Source organism: Eschrichtius robustus, chromosome 8, assembly GCF_028021215.1.
Source record: "Eschrichtius robustus isolate mEscRob2 chromosome 8, mEscRob2.pri, whole genome shotgun sequence".
NCBI classification, from domain to species: domain Eukaryota; kingdom Metazoa; phylum Chordata; class Mammalia; order Artiodactyla; family Eschrichtiidae; genus Eschrichtius; species Eschrichtius robustus.
Window position 1 is genome coordinate 115,470,395 of NC_090831.1, and position 15,117 is coordinate 115,485,511.

The 15,117-nt window shown below is 42.0% G+C and overlaps 1 protein-coding gene across 1 annotated transcript in view; it reads right to left on the bottom strand.

Moving 5' to 3' along the window:
- ZC3HAV1 (zinc finger CCCH-type containing, antiviral 1) overlaps nucleotides 1-15,117 on the bottom strand; it is a 59,837-nt gene that overhangs the window by 38,415 nt on the left and 6,305 nt on the right. The window contains exon 2 of the mRNA XM_068549540.1: nucleotides 1,615-1,750. Within this exon, the coding sequence (XP_068405641.1) occupies nucleotides 1,615-1,750 (136 nt within the window). The remainder of the gene's footprint in view (nucleotides 1-1,614; nucleotides 1,751-15,117) is intronic.

Genomic DNA, 15,117 nt, shown 5'->3' on the forward strand with positions numbered 1-15,117 from the left:
ACACTGAGCTTAGAGTCAAAAGATGTTTAACCCCCCAGATATCCCTAATAGCTATCTTGTCATATATAAAAGCACATCTGAATTTCAACCTTGGTTATCTTTTAAAAAAAAAAATATATATATATATATTTATTTACTTATCTATTTTTGGCTGCGTCAGGTCTTAGTTGCGGCATGTGGGCTTCTCTCTAGTTGTAGCATGCATGGGCTCAGTTGCCCCGCAGCATGTGGGATCTTAGTTCCCCGACCAGGGATCAAACCTGAGTCCCCTGCGTTGGAAGGCGGATTCTTAACCACTGGACCACCAGGGAAGTCCCCACCTTTACTTATCTTAATCTCGGTCCCTTCCACGCATTCCACTTGAGTCTTCCATTATGTTTCTGTGCCTCTCTTTCAGTGTGAGGCTAACTTCTCTACACAAGGGTTTTTCTCAGGTCAGATACCATTCTTTAAAAAGCATCCTCTGATTTTCAAGTCAATAGTCCTGTGTGGATGAGACTGTTAATTATCTGCCATTGTCCTTACCTTTCTTCTAATAATAGAAGCTTCCAAGTTTTAGCTGGACAGCTAGATACCCAGCCAGAAACTACATTTCCCAGCCTCCCTTCTACCTAAGTGTGATCATGTGATAAGTTCTGGTGAATGAGATGGAACACATGCGCTTTTTACAATGTCCAAGTCGCATCTTTTAAAAAAGAAAGCTGCTTGCCTTTCACTTACTCCCTCTCTACATTCCTGTTGGTTAGAAAATGATGACAGTGAGAAGAGTTTCCTTGTACCTGGAGGAGGAAGCCACATGTTAAAAGAGAACAGAGATTATCCACTGGTCCAATAATAGAATGGATATTTTATATATAAGATAATAAGGCTGACCTACTGGCCTGAGTCCCTGCATGACATCGTGGAATCCAGCTGCCTGACCATCGGATACCTAGCTGCCTACATCTGAGCAAGACCAAAAGTCAGTGAACTATTTCTGTAAAGGATCAAATGGTAAATAGTTTAGGCTTTGCAGGCCATTCAGTCTCTGTTGCAAATACTCAACTCACTCTTGTATGAGAAAGCGGCAATAGACAATATATAAATGAATGGGGGTGGCTGTGTTCCAGTTAAACTACAAAAACAGGTGGCAGGTGGGATTTGGCCCATGGACCATGGTTTAATGACCCCCGATCCAGACTGTCAAGTGATAGAGAAACAAAGTAATATTTTATTTGAATCACTGCACTTTGAGGTGTCTTTGTTCCAATAACTTAGCCTCAGCCAATACACTCTGTCATCTTCCAAAACCTTGCCTCAAAGCCCACCTCTTCCAGGAAGTCACTCGGATGTAAGGCATCACTTAGTCCTACTGCTATTTCTTCAGATCACACTGGCTGGCACAGGGTTCCCTAGCAGCCTAGCGGAGGAAGCATTCCAGACTCAAATTCTTGTAAAACTTCAAATAGGAAGGAAATTGTTCGAATCGCTCAGATAACTCAGCAACAATCACCTGTTGGCCACCACCTGCAGGCCCTGGTGCTCAGTTTTCTCTGCTCCCATTCCAACACACCCACGATGCCAAGCTGCCAACAGAATTCTCCCTGCTTTTCAAACTAAGGAATTAGAACTTACCTCTGGCATAAAAAAAGGGTCATTTTGGAGAAGGAGCACTGCTAACTCCTCTTTGTTCAGTCCAGAGAGTGCATGATTTTTCAGGACCTTGAAGTTATCTTCTGAGAGAATCTCGTGAGAATATTTGCATAAATTCCTGGAAATAAATGACAATGGTCAGTGTTTCCACTTCACAGAAAGTAAAGAAAAAGCAATCATCCAGGGAACTTTCAATGAAAATCAATGCCCATATCCTTTGGTAACTAATACAGGTTGGTCCTGCTTCAAGAGTACACTTTAAAAATATAAATTGATGAAACACCTAGATGGGAAAAGGGAATATGAGGATTTTTTTCACAAATTATACACTTGTATACTTTATTTATTTATGTATTTATTTTTGGCTGCGTTGGGTCTTCGTTGCTGCCCGCAGGCTCTCTCTAGTTGCGGCGAGCAGGGGCTACTCTTCGTTGCGGTACGCAGGCTTCTCATTGCAGTGGCTTCTCTTGTTGCGGAGCACGGGCTCTAGGCACACAGGTTTCAATAGTTGTGGTGCGTGGGCTTCAGTGGCTGTGGCGCGCGGGCTGTACAGCACAGGCTCAGTAGTTGTGGCACATGGGCTTAGTTGCTCCGCGGCATGTGGGATCTTCCCCAGCCAGGGCTTGAACCTGTGTCCCCTGCATTGGCAGGTGGATTCCCAACCACTGCACCACCAGGGAAGCCCCGCACATGTATACTTTAAATTATTGCAATACTTCTTCAAACAATGTCTCCTCTAGTATACATTAATAATGTAGGACAAGGAAAAAATGGCAAAGAAACTGATACAAATTTAGTGGAAATGACTGCCCATTGAGAGACAAAGAATAATTAGGATAACACATCTATGGATTGACAATAAAATCAATGAGAAAAGAGAATTCCACTGATCAAACTAAATTAGATGAAATTGTTCCTTGCTTTCTCTCTTCTATACCTTACATACCAATGTATACCTATATGATTTGTGACTACAAAAGAATGGAACAAGCTCATAATTGTATATTTCAAACAACTCTACAGAGAAAGAGATAAAAATCCTCTTCACTTTAAGACTGATGATTTAGGTCTGATAGTACTTTCTATGATGATGGAATTGTTCTATAATCTGAGCTTCCTAAAATGTAAGCCATACATGACTAATGAACACTTGAAATATAGGTACTAAGACTTAAGAAACTAAATGTTCTATTTTACTTTACTTTAATTAATTTAAATTTGAATAGCCACACATGACTAGTGGCTACCATACTGCATGGCAGAGATTTAAATCTTTGCTGTTCAAAATGTGGCGGGAGAACCAGCAGCTTCACCACTATCTGGGGGCTTGTCACAAATTTAGAATGTCAGGCCCCACCCAAGTTCTACTGAATCAAAATCCGCCTTTCAACAAGATCCCCAAATGATTTAATCACACTGAAGTCCCACAAGCACTGACTTAGACCATTGAGAAACCCAGACAGTACTGATGTTTTTATTAGACAAACATAATGTGACAGTTATCAATGTTCAGCTAGCAAACTCGTTCTACCTCTTCAATTACATGCGCTCCCTATAGTATCACCAACATCCTCAGATTTATGGTTTTAACAGTTGCTAATACGATGGGAACTTAATATTTTCTGGTTTGCTCAACCATTATCAACTTGTCAGGAGGTTAGGTAATGGCCAGATTTTCACTACATTACAACCTTTGTACAAACAACCTTTCTTCTTTTACATTATTTCTTGAGGTTTATTCCTTTGAGAGTTGCCTCAAAGGACACAATCAGTTTCCCTGCAGCTTCTGTTTCATTTTGATCTCCTGCTCTCCAGAAAACATACCAGCAATCTGAGAGCATGTCTATTTCCCCGCCAGCACATTAACATAGAGTTTTATCACTTTTGCTCCTTCAGTAAGTAGGAAATAGACTTATGGGGGACTTCCCTGGTGGTCAAGCAGTTAAGACTCTGTGCTCCCAATGCAGGGGGCCCAGGTTCGATCCCTGGTCAGGGAACTAGATCCCGCACGCCACATGGTGCAGCCAAAAAAAAAAAAAAAAGAAAAGGAATAGACATGCTTTTAATTTGCACTTTAATTATTAGCAAGACTGAAATATTCCCAAATGTAGGCTTGATGCTTGCATTTCCTCTTACTTATAGTATTTGTTCATATCTTTTAACTGTTTATCTAGTGGAGAATGGGTACTAACCTACAGATTTATGACTGTTCTTTATATTTTTTAATACTAATCTTTACCAGCCTTGTGTATTTCAAATAGTTTTGCATTTTTCCCTTTTGATCAAGAACTTATTAAGATTGTTGTTCAACAATCTGATTGCTGTTCTATACAATCAGATCCTTCCAATTCGCCATTCGTAATTTAGCCCACTGTTTTAATACTTGAGAAATGAATTCCTCCACCACAGCTGGATAACTATACCATTTTGTTTCACCTTTAAAAGAGATATTTTCAACTTTAATTCTTTAAAATATCTGGAGCTTATTTTGACAACCAGCATCAGAGGAGGACAGAAGTGCTTTATGTCAACTTTTCTCAATAACGTCTATTAAATTGGGCTCCTTTCTTACTATTTTGTTATAGAGGACTATTGTTTGTTAACTTTTTAGCAAATTTAGAACTATTGGAATCCTTATTACGTTTTTATCAATCTACTGTTCTACTTTGAATCCAATACCATACAACTGAAATGTCCTTTGCACTGTATTTTAAATATTAACAGAATAATTTATCCTATTATTGGCTTATTCCTTTTCAAAAATCTCTTTAGTGTGCTTAATTATTATTTCCTCTATAGAAATTTTATTCTGGCTTTGTCACTTTCCACAAAAGATCATATTGAGAATCTAATTTGTGTTAACGCCATACATTAGATTGGATATTATGTCATCTTAACTACATTAAATCTTCTGATTCTGGAACAGAAAATATCTCTTCATTTATTCAAGTCTTATTCTATTTTTCTTACTGAGAGTTAAAATCTTTCTTTTAATAGTTCTCTCATTTCCCAAATATTAAACATGAATCAGTTGCCACTATGATGTTTTAGTTGTTTGTCACTGGTAAACAGAAACGCGAATGACTGCAAAATTATCTTACTGAAATTGACAATGATTTTTTAAATGTAAACATCTACATAAAAGTTATTCTCTAAGAATTAATCTTTAAAAGCCACTATTCAAATAGTGACTTTTAATAGTCCCACACTATTCACACTGTCTGCGTGTAAGGCATTTCTGAAGCACTCTAGAATTGCCTTCTTTTTTTTTTTAAATAAATTTTATTTATTTGTGTATATATGTATGTATGTATGTATTGGCTGTGTCGGGTCTTCCTTGCTGCACGCGGGCTTTCTCTAGTTGTGGCGAGCGGGGGCTACTCTTCGTTGTGGTGCGCAGGCTTCTCATTGCGGTGGCTTCTTTTGTTGCGGAGCATGCGCTCTAGGCACGCAGGCTTCAGTAGTTGTGGCGCGCGGGCTCAGTAGTTGTGGCTCATGGGCTCTAGAGCACAGGCTCAGTAGTTGTGGCGCACGGGCTTAGTTGCTCCGCGGCATGTGGGAATCTTCCCGGACCAGGGCTCGAACCCGTGTCTCCTGCATTGGCAGGCGGATTCTTAACCACTGTGCCATCAGGGAAGCCCTAGAATTGCCTTCTTATCTAGCCGTGGGACCTCATGAGAAAAATCAGAATCAACAACCACGGCAGCCACTGCCCAAGCCCTTAAAACCCAGCCAGCCCTCCCACGCACCCTGCTTCATGCAGAATTCAAGGGCAGCTGGCCAGGCTCTGGCGACAGCCTGTATCTTAGCCGTTTTCTCAGGCGTGCTCTCTCCTGGCTTTCTCTACCAGGAGTTCAGGCTTCTAGTGTGTGTCTGGCACTCCTTGATAAAGCTGACCTCAGCTCTCCGCTTGCTCCTGGGGTCTGTCCTTTCAGATAACTGCTGCTGACCTCAGCCACCACGACCCAGAGCCCTCGGCGGCTGGGCTGGGACGCCCACCTTATCACTCCTCCAACCACCACGGGAGGGGCGATCTGTGAAGAGACTCTACAGCAGGAGCAGACTCCTTCTCACTTTCTTCTGATCACTCTGTCCCAGCTCCAGGTCCCTAGTATTCGCTAGGAGGATTTAGCCAGGAAATAGTGTGAAAGTCTCCCAAGGCCTCTTGGGGGTTCTCAAAGCCAGTGGTTCTCAAAGTGAGGTCCCCTGATCAGCATCACCTAGGAGGTTGTCAGAAATGCAAATTCTCAGGCCCCATCCCAGACCTGCTGGGTGAGTCTCAACCTTCTAGCTCACATCAGAATCATCTAGAGGGTTTGTTAGAACCCAGATTGCTGGGGCCCACCCCCAGAGTTTCTGATCAGTAGGTCCGGGGTGAGGGCTGAGAATCTGCATTTCTGACAAGCTCCCAGGTGATGCCGCCACTGCCGGTCCGATGAGCACCCCTGGAGCAAGGATGCTGAAGGCTACCTTCTCCAGCAAAGAATAATGCGCTCAGCAGAAGGCTGATTCACAGCCACAGGGACTCCCCGCCTCCTGGCACAGAAAAGAGCTTGCCCACAAACCACTATGAACCGCCCAGGGGAAAACAAGTGTTTGCAGAATGCTGCCTGCACTTGGAGCAGATAAACTTCAAACAGCATGAGCTGGGATAAGAGGTGATAACTTTTTAAAAAAAGAGTGAAGATGGCCTTGGAAGAGGCAGGAATGTCTCTCAGGAATCTCAAGCCAAAAAGCCTAAAAACAAATGACCTTTTCACTCTTCTCTTCCAGTCACAGAACAAAATGTTACTTCAACCCCGGCAATAAACGCTTCCCCAACCACAGATGAAGTCTAGCCTGCAGAGAGGGTCTCATCCCTGGTTACACATAATAATCAACCGGGGAGGGCTTAGAAATACCTAAGCCTGGGCCACACCCTCAGAGACTGATTTAATTTGACAGGACGTGAGACCCCAGATGATTCCAATGTGCAGTCCAGGCTGGGATTGCTGGCTGGGCCTGTCAGATGAAATTCTAAGCTAGGTTCCTGAACTAGATACTCACACATGTGAACTCTAGCACTTCACAGGTCAGCAAACATAGGGCCAACCCTGGGCTCCACAATCAGACCAATGGTAAAAAGATAACCTTAAGGAGAGTCTGGTTTCTTGACAGTCATTTGTATCAAAATACCCCTTCTCTTCTCCTACTCACCTGCTCTGTTCCCCAACACCTCATGTGGGAGGGTGGACAAAATCAAAGAGCTAGTCAGTTTGTATAGAAGACAGGAAATAGCTCATCATGATTCAAGCCAGGCAAAAAAGGAACCAGGATGTGTGAAAGATAAAATCTAGAGAACACTCATCTAAAGAATAAAACGTCACCAATCAAAACCAACCCTGAAAAGTATTAGTCATGAGACTCCTATCCTCTATATGTTTGTACTTCTGACGTTCCAGATTAAATTGCCAGTTACTAGAGGCAGGGATGGTTCACTGAATCTGGAACCCCTAGTCAGATGGGGGAGAACCAGAGGAGACCAGCAGAGAGCACAGGAACAGGATAAGGATCAATGTCAGGGAAGAGAAAGGGTGGAGCCGAAGAAATCGACCTGCTTTAACCACAACTGTATTACCCAGAACACATTACGTGCAAAGAAGAGGATGCCCTCTGACTGCTGACCGTGATTAGCCCTAGGTGCAGATGGCCAAGGGTCCCGGCCGGGCAAGGAGAATGCAGCTGGTAGGCTGCAAGACTCTGGGCTGCAGGGGGCAACAAGAGGGGACCAGGCCCGCTGAGGATGGGAGAGGTGGCGGGCCGAGGAACTGATTGTAACCTATAACTGTACCAAGAGTAAGGCAAACAATGCAGGTGCCACAATATTGTAGACAATCTCCCCAGTTTGACTTATTTCTCTGGTCCTTTTAATCAGTGGTTCTCAAACTCTGCTGCCCATTAGAACTACCCGGGGACTTTTTAAAAACCCTGATGCCCAAGTCATACCCTATACCAATTAAATCAGAATGTCCAGGGGTAGGAGTTAGGCATCAGTATTTTTAAAAGATTCCTCAAGTGATTCCAGTGTGCAGCAAAAGTTTGGGACCATGGCCCTAAGTCCACATCAGGACTGAGAAAAAGCACAGGAAGTGAAGAGAGTGAAGGGCAGGAGATGCCGCAGGGCATGCGGGATCTTAGTTCCCCGACTAGGGATCGAACCCCTGCCTCCTGTATTGGAAGCGTGGAGTCCTAACCACTGGACCGCCAGGGAATTCCCACCAAAATCTTGATTAGAGACAGTAGGTCACACAAGGCTCCTCTCCTTGAACATGCCTCTTCTCCCTCTGCCACACTTCCCAACATAAATCCCTTTGGAAGTTAAGAAGAATATTAAAGTAGACTAGGGAGAAAGATGAATTAACTGGTTGATGGTTTTTGAGGATTCTTTCAGTGAGAAAGGGGCAGAAGCTTCTAGAATAGCCTACTTTTGGTGACACAATAAATATTTGTTGACGTAGTGGGTAGAATGTCTGAGGTTTCCTGTATGTCTTGTGGTTCTATCATATAAGAGTAAGAGACATGTCACCCTAACCCTGGAGGAATGCAACACTTTTTTCATCATTTGCTCACTCAGCACTAAAGAATGCATTTCTCTTTGACTCCCTCAAACTCTAAAGCCACATAAAACTTGCATTTGCAATCTGCCAGGAAGCGCATCTGCAGACACTGTTTCTGAAAGTGTGGTTCCTGAACCCCTGCAAAAGAATCCTTAGGGTGATGGTTAAACACAAATTCCAGGGCCCCCATTCATCCCTTCTGAACCAGAATTTCTGTTGTGTGATTAGGAATCCACATGTTAATAAGCTCTCCCCAAGTGATTCAGATATACATCAAAGCCTGAGAAGTATTGCTCCAAAGCTGGGTACCTACTATACCACAGGGGCAACCCAAAATCGACCCATCAAGGTGTGGGAAAAAAATGTTACAACTCTTTATATTTATTTTGTATCTAAGAAAGTAAAAAATTATTGCCTGGGATGAAAGAGGTGAAGGATTAGGGAGGATTAATTGTTTAATTTAGAAGGGGCATAAGAGAACCTTTAGGACTGATGAAAATTTTCTGTATCTTGATCATGATGATGGTTACATGGGTATATCCATTTGTTACGACTCTTCAAAGATTCTTCAAACTGTACGCTTTAAATGGGAATATTTTATTGTATGTAAATTATATCTCAAAAGTTGATTTTAAAGTTCTTTTAAAAGGTAACAAATTAATAAATATTTAATACACAAAGTAAGAGTTATACATCATACGGTTTTTAAATAAATAGATACATAATAGGAGTACATGCTGAAAATGTTCTCTAATGACAGGGGTGAGGAAACAAAATGTTTGGAAACTACTTCCCCAGATGACCTCTCTTAACCTGAAGCTCTGAATTGGTCTGAAACATTCTTTTTTTTTTTTTTTTTTTCTGGCCACGAGGCACGCGAGATGGAACCCATGCCCCCTGCAGTGGAAGCGTGGAGTCTTAACCACTGGACCGCCAGGGAAGTCGCTGGTCTGAAACATCTTAAAATCTCTTCTTAGTGGGGAAGCATTAAAAGATCATGAATTAGGTCTCCACTTTCTTCTCTCAAACTGAGTCTAACTCTGGTGCCCCGATTTGGTTAAATTGGTTTCTCAATGGACTTGAAATCCTAGGTTCTTCTAGATTCTTTTACTCCTTTTCCACCACCATCGTGGGGCCTTTGTCAATTCCAAAGTAGCCTGTAGGTAAAGATCACAGACACCAGTTTGGAAATAAATGTGATCAGGAGCAGTAATCAAATCAGAAACTTTTTATGGACGGAAAACAAATCTATACTTATTTTAAATCTTTAATTCTGCCATCTCCACATTATGTAAAAAGTAGAAAATATTTTGTTATCAGATGCTTATTTGTCACTTATTTAAGATTGTTTATCATGATTCACAGTATCACTTATTAAGTTTCTTAGTTTAACTTTTGCAGACGGCTGCAGAAATTGAAAGTCAAATTTGATCAAATTCAAATAAATATGAAGCAAATCCGAAAGGAGAGCAAAAATTCACAAATGATTCTTATGGGGCACACACCCCTTCGTGCTGTGACGTCACAGAAAGCAGCATGTCTCTAAGGCCATCAGCCTGACAAGGAGACTCCATGGACACAGCACAATCAGGAACAAAGGAGACGTCCAAGAAGACCCCTCCTGGGTAAATACACCCCCTCAAATGACACGCAACATGCAAGAGTAAAAGGCAAGCCTTGAACACATATGCTAAGTGAAAGAAGCCAAACACAATGGGACAAATACTGGATGATTCCATTTAGAGGGAACATCCAGAATAGGCAAATCCATGCAGACAGAAAGAAGACTAGAGGTTGCCAGCGGCTGGGTAGAAGGAATAATGAGGAGTGCCTGTGGATGGGTGTGGGGCCTCTTCTGGGGATGATGAAAATGTTCTGGAACAAGACAGTGGTGATGGTTGCACACCGTCATGAATGTACTTATTGCCATTGAACTGTACACTTTATGATAAAAGATTAAATATAGTAAAGGCAATTATAGACAAAAATAGAGTGCTAAGAGGACAGAAAAAGGAAAATGCAAACAGAAGCAACAAGTAAGAATTAGACACCACATAAGACAAACTTGAAAAACAAGCACTGGGAATTCCCTGGTCGTCCAGTGGTTAGGACTCTGCACTTTCGCTGCCAAGGGCCTGGGTTCGATCCCTGGTTGGGGAAATAAGATCCCACAAGCTGCCTGGCACAGCCATAAATAAATAAATAAATAAATAAAACAAGCATTATGCTGCAGCAATTTTTTTTTGGATCTGTCTCCTAAAGTAAAGGAAATAAAAGCAAAAATAAACAAATGGGACCTAATTAAACGTAAAAGCTTTTGAACAGCAAAGGAAACCATCAACAAAACGAAAAGACAACCTACTGAATGGGAGAAAATATTTGCAAATGATATGACCAATAAGGGATTAATATCCAACATATATAAATAGCTCATACAACTCAACATCAAAAAACAAAACAAAACAAAACAAAACCCAAACAACTCAATTAAAAAATGGGAAGAACTGAATAGACATTTTTCCAAAGAGGAAATGCAGATGGCCAACAGGCACATGAAAAGATGTTGAACATCGCTAATCATTAGGGAAATGCAAATCAAAACCACAATGAGATACCACCTCACACCCGTCAGAATGGTTTTTAAAAAGAACACAAATAACAAATGTTGGTGTTGAAGTGGAGAAAATGGAACCCTCGTACACTGTTAGTGAGAATGTACATTGGTACAGCCACTGTGGAAAACAGTATGGAGGTCTCTTAAAAAACTAAAAATAAAACTACCACATGATCCAACAATTCCATTACTGGGTATATATCTGACAAAAACAAAAACACTAATTTGAAACGATACATGCACCCCAATGTTCACAGCAGCATTATTTACAATTGCCAAGATATGGAAGCAACCAAAGTGTCCATCAACAGAAAAATGGGTAAAGAAGATGTAGAATATATACAGAATAGAATACTACTCAGCGATAAAAAAGAATGAAATTTTGCCATTTGCAGCAACATGGATGGGCTTGGAGGGCATTATGTTAAGTGAAATAAGTCAGATGGAAAAGACAAATACTCTATTATATCACTTATATGTGGAATCTAAAAAATACAACAAACTAGTGAATATAACAAAAAAAGAAGCAAACTCACAGATATAGAGAACAAACCAATGGTTGCCGTTGGTCAGGGGGAGAATATAGAGGTGGGGGAGTAGGAGGTACAAACTATTGGGTTTAAGACAGGCTCAAGGATGTATTGTACAACACAGGGAATACAGCCAATATTTTGTAGTAACTATAAATGGAAAATAACTTTAAAAATTGTATTAAAAAAATTTTTTTAAACTTTTTAAACAAGTGTCACGACTTAAAAGGGCCAGAGACCAAGAATATATAAAGAATTAAAACCACAGTGAGGTGGGGGACGGGGGGGGGGCTTCCCTGGTGGCGCAGTGGTTGAGAATCTGCCTGCCAATGCAGGGGACACGGGTTCGAGCCCTGGTCTGGGAGGATCCCACATGCCGCGGAGCAACTGGGCCCGTGAGCCACAATTACTGAGCCTGCGCGTCTGGAGCCTATGCTCCGCAACAAGAGAGGCCGCGGTAGTGAGAGGCTCGCGCATCGCGATGAAGAGTGGCCCCCGCTTGCCGCAACTAGAGAAAGCCCTCGCACGGAAACGAAGACCCAACACAGCCATAAACAAATACCTTAAAAAAAAAAAAAACCACAGTGAGGGACTTCCCTGGTGGCCCAGTGGTTAAGACTCTGCGCTTCCACTGCAGGGAGCGCGGGTTCGATCCCTGGTCTGGGAATTAATGATCCCACACGCCTCACAGCGTGGCCAAAATAAATAAATAAATAAAAACACAATGAGGCACAATTTCACATTCCTTATATTGGCACAATTTGTAAAAGGCTGATGACATCAATTGGCAAGGATATGAAACACGGGAATGCTCATATTTTTCTGGTGGGAGTAAAACTTGGTATACAAACCTGGAAAACAATTTGGTATTGTCTCCTAAAGCTTAAGTATGGAAATTCTGGTACTAGATACCTAGGTAACTTTTGCACGTTTACACAAGGAAAGAGATACCAAAATATTACAGTTTGTAATAGCAAAAAACTGAAAACAATCTATATTTTAATAACAAGAAAATTGATATATAAATTGCGTACGTTTGTACGAAAGAAAGCTATTGTTTATAAAAGAAAGAACTAGAGCAGTCCCTCTCCTAAAATTTGTGGGGTTTGAGGCATGATAAAATGGAGGCCCATACACCAAATATCTAAACACTTCAAAGTAATTAATCAAGCTAAGAAATGGTTCAATAAAATATGTTCTAATATATATTCTCTCTTCCTATCTTGACAAACATACTTTCATAATGACCTGGAAGGCCAAGTTTGAATTTAGAATGCTCAGACTCCTTTGAGCTCTATGAATAGGATGTAGTAAAATGAAGAAAGAAAGCCGCTGGGACTTCCCTGGTGGGCCAGCAGTTGAGACTCAGTGCTTTCACTGCAGGGGGCACAGGTTCAATACCTGCTCTGGAGCTAAGGTCCCGCATGCCAGTGCGGTGCAGCCAAAAAGTTAAAGACAGCCCCCACTCCCAACTCCAGCCCCCCTCTTCTCTTCTCCCCCTCAGGCTCTGTCCCACATTGCCAGCACCATCATACAGAGGCAATGAACATGCCAGCCTGTACATCCAAATTCCTTCCACGTGTAGGAAGACCCAGGGAAGAAGCCCACTCAGGCTCTGGAAGTGCGCTTGGGAATTCTCGGGTCCTGGGAACCCAGAGCATAGTCTAGAACAGGGGTAGGGGCCACAGATGGAGGCCACTGGTTCTGGATGAGCACGATTCCTTAACCCCAGACTCCTCAATAAGTGAGTAGGTATACAGTTGGGCTGGAATAGGACCTGTAAAGCAGAGGGCCCAGGGCAGAAGTCCACCTTGCCCAGGTCTCAAGGTGGTACAGAAACAGGGCTTTGTATATTAGAGGTGAGTCTCAGAAACATTATGCTGTGCAAACAAGAGCAAAATAAAGCAAGTATTTGCATACCTAGTATTTATGTAATTTATAGGCTTGAAAACAGGCAAAATAATCCTAAACGTTGCTTAGAAATAAACACATGGGGACTTCCCTGGTGGCGCAGTGTTTAAGAATCCACCTGCCAATGCAGGGGACATGGGTTCGATCCCTGGTCCAGGAAGATCCCACATGCCACAGAGCAACTAAGCCCGTGAGGCACGACTACTGAGCCTGCACTCTACAGCCCGCACACCACAACTACTGAGCCTGCATGCCACAACTACTGAAGCCCATGTGCCTAGAGCCCATGCTCCACAACAAGAGAAGCCACCGCAATGAGAAGCCCGCGCACCGCAACAAAGAGTAGCCTCCGCTCACTGCAGCTAGAGAAAGCCTGCGCGCAGCAACAAAGACCCAATGCAGACAAAAATAAATAAATAAAATTTATAAAATAAAAATAAAAGAAATAAACACATGTGTAGGGATTTCCCTGGTGGTCCAGTGGTTAAGACTCCGTGCTCCCAATGCAGGGGGTCCGGGTTGAATCCCTGGTCAGGGAACTAGATCCTGCATGTCACAATTAAAAGAGCCTGCATGCTGCAACTAAAGAGCCCACATGCCACAACTAAAAGATCCTGCATGCTGCAACTAAATATCCCACACGCCACAACGAAAATCCTGCATGCGGCAACAAAGGTCCCGTGTGCCGCAACTAAGACCCAGCACAGCCAAATAAATAAATGTTTTTAAAAATAAAATTAAAATTAAAAAAGAAATAAACACGTGTAGAAAAATAATAAATGTGTGGGGAAAATAAATATCAAATGCAGAACAGTGTTGTGGGATTGTAAATTGGTATGCCCATTATGGAAAACAGTATGGAGTTCCTCAAAAAATTAAAAATAGAACACCATATGATCCAGCAATCCCACTTCTGGGTATATATCCAAAGGAAATGATATCAGTATCTTGAAGAAATATTTGCACTCCCAAGTTCAATGTAGCGTTATTCACAATAGCCAAAATATGGAAACAACCTAGGTGTCCATCCACAGATGAATGGATAAAGAAAATGTGGTTTATATGTATAAGACGAAATATTATTCAACCACGAAAAGAAGGAAATTCTGCCATTTGTGACATGCATGAACCTAAAAGACATCATGCTAAGTGAAATAAGACAGACACAGAAAGATAAAACAAAACAAAACAAAAACCTGCATGATCTCACTTATACATGGAATCTAAGAAAGTCAAACACGTAGAAAAGGAGAATACAATGGTAGTTGCCAGAGATTTGGGTGGGAGAGGAGGGATGTTGGTCAAAGGGTACAAACTTTCAGTTATAAGATGAATAAGTTCTGGAGATCTAAGGTACAGCATGGTGACCATGGTTGATAATAAATATTGTATACTTGAAGTTTGCTAAGAGCATTGATATTAAGTGTTCTAACCATCAGGGACTTCCCTGGTGGTGCAGTAGTTAAGAATCCACCTGCCAATGCAGGGGACACGGGTTCGATCCCTGGTCCGGGAAGATCCCACATGCCGCGGAGCAACTAAGCCCATGCACCACAACTACTGAGCCTGCACTCTAGAGCCCATGAGCCACAACTACTGAAGCTTGTGCACCTATAGCCCGTGCTCCACAACAAGAGAAGCCACCGCAGTGAGAAGCCCATGCACCACAATGAAGAATAGCCCCCGCTCGCCACAACTAGAGAAAGCCCGTGTGCAGCAACAAAGACCCAACGCAGTCAAAAATAAATAAATAAATAAATAAATAAATTTATTTTTAAAAAAGTGTTCTCACCATCAAAAAAATGGGGGTAAATAGATGAGGTGATAAATAGGT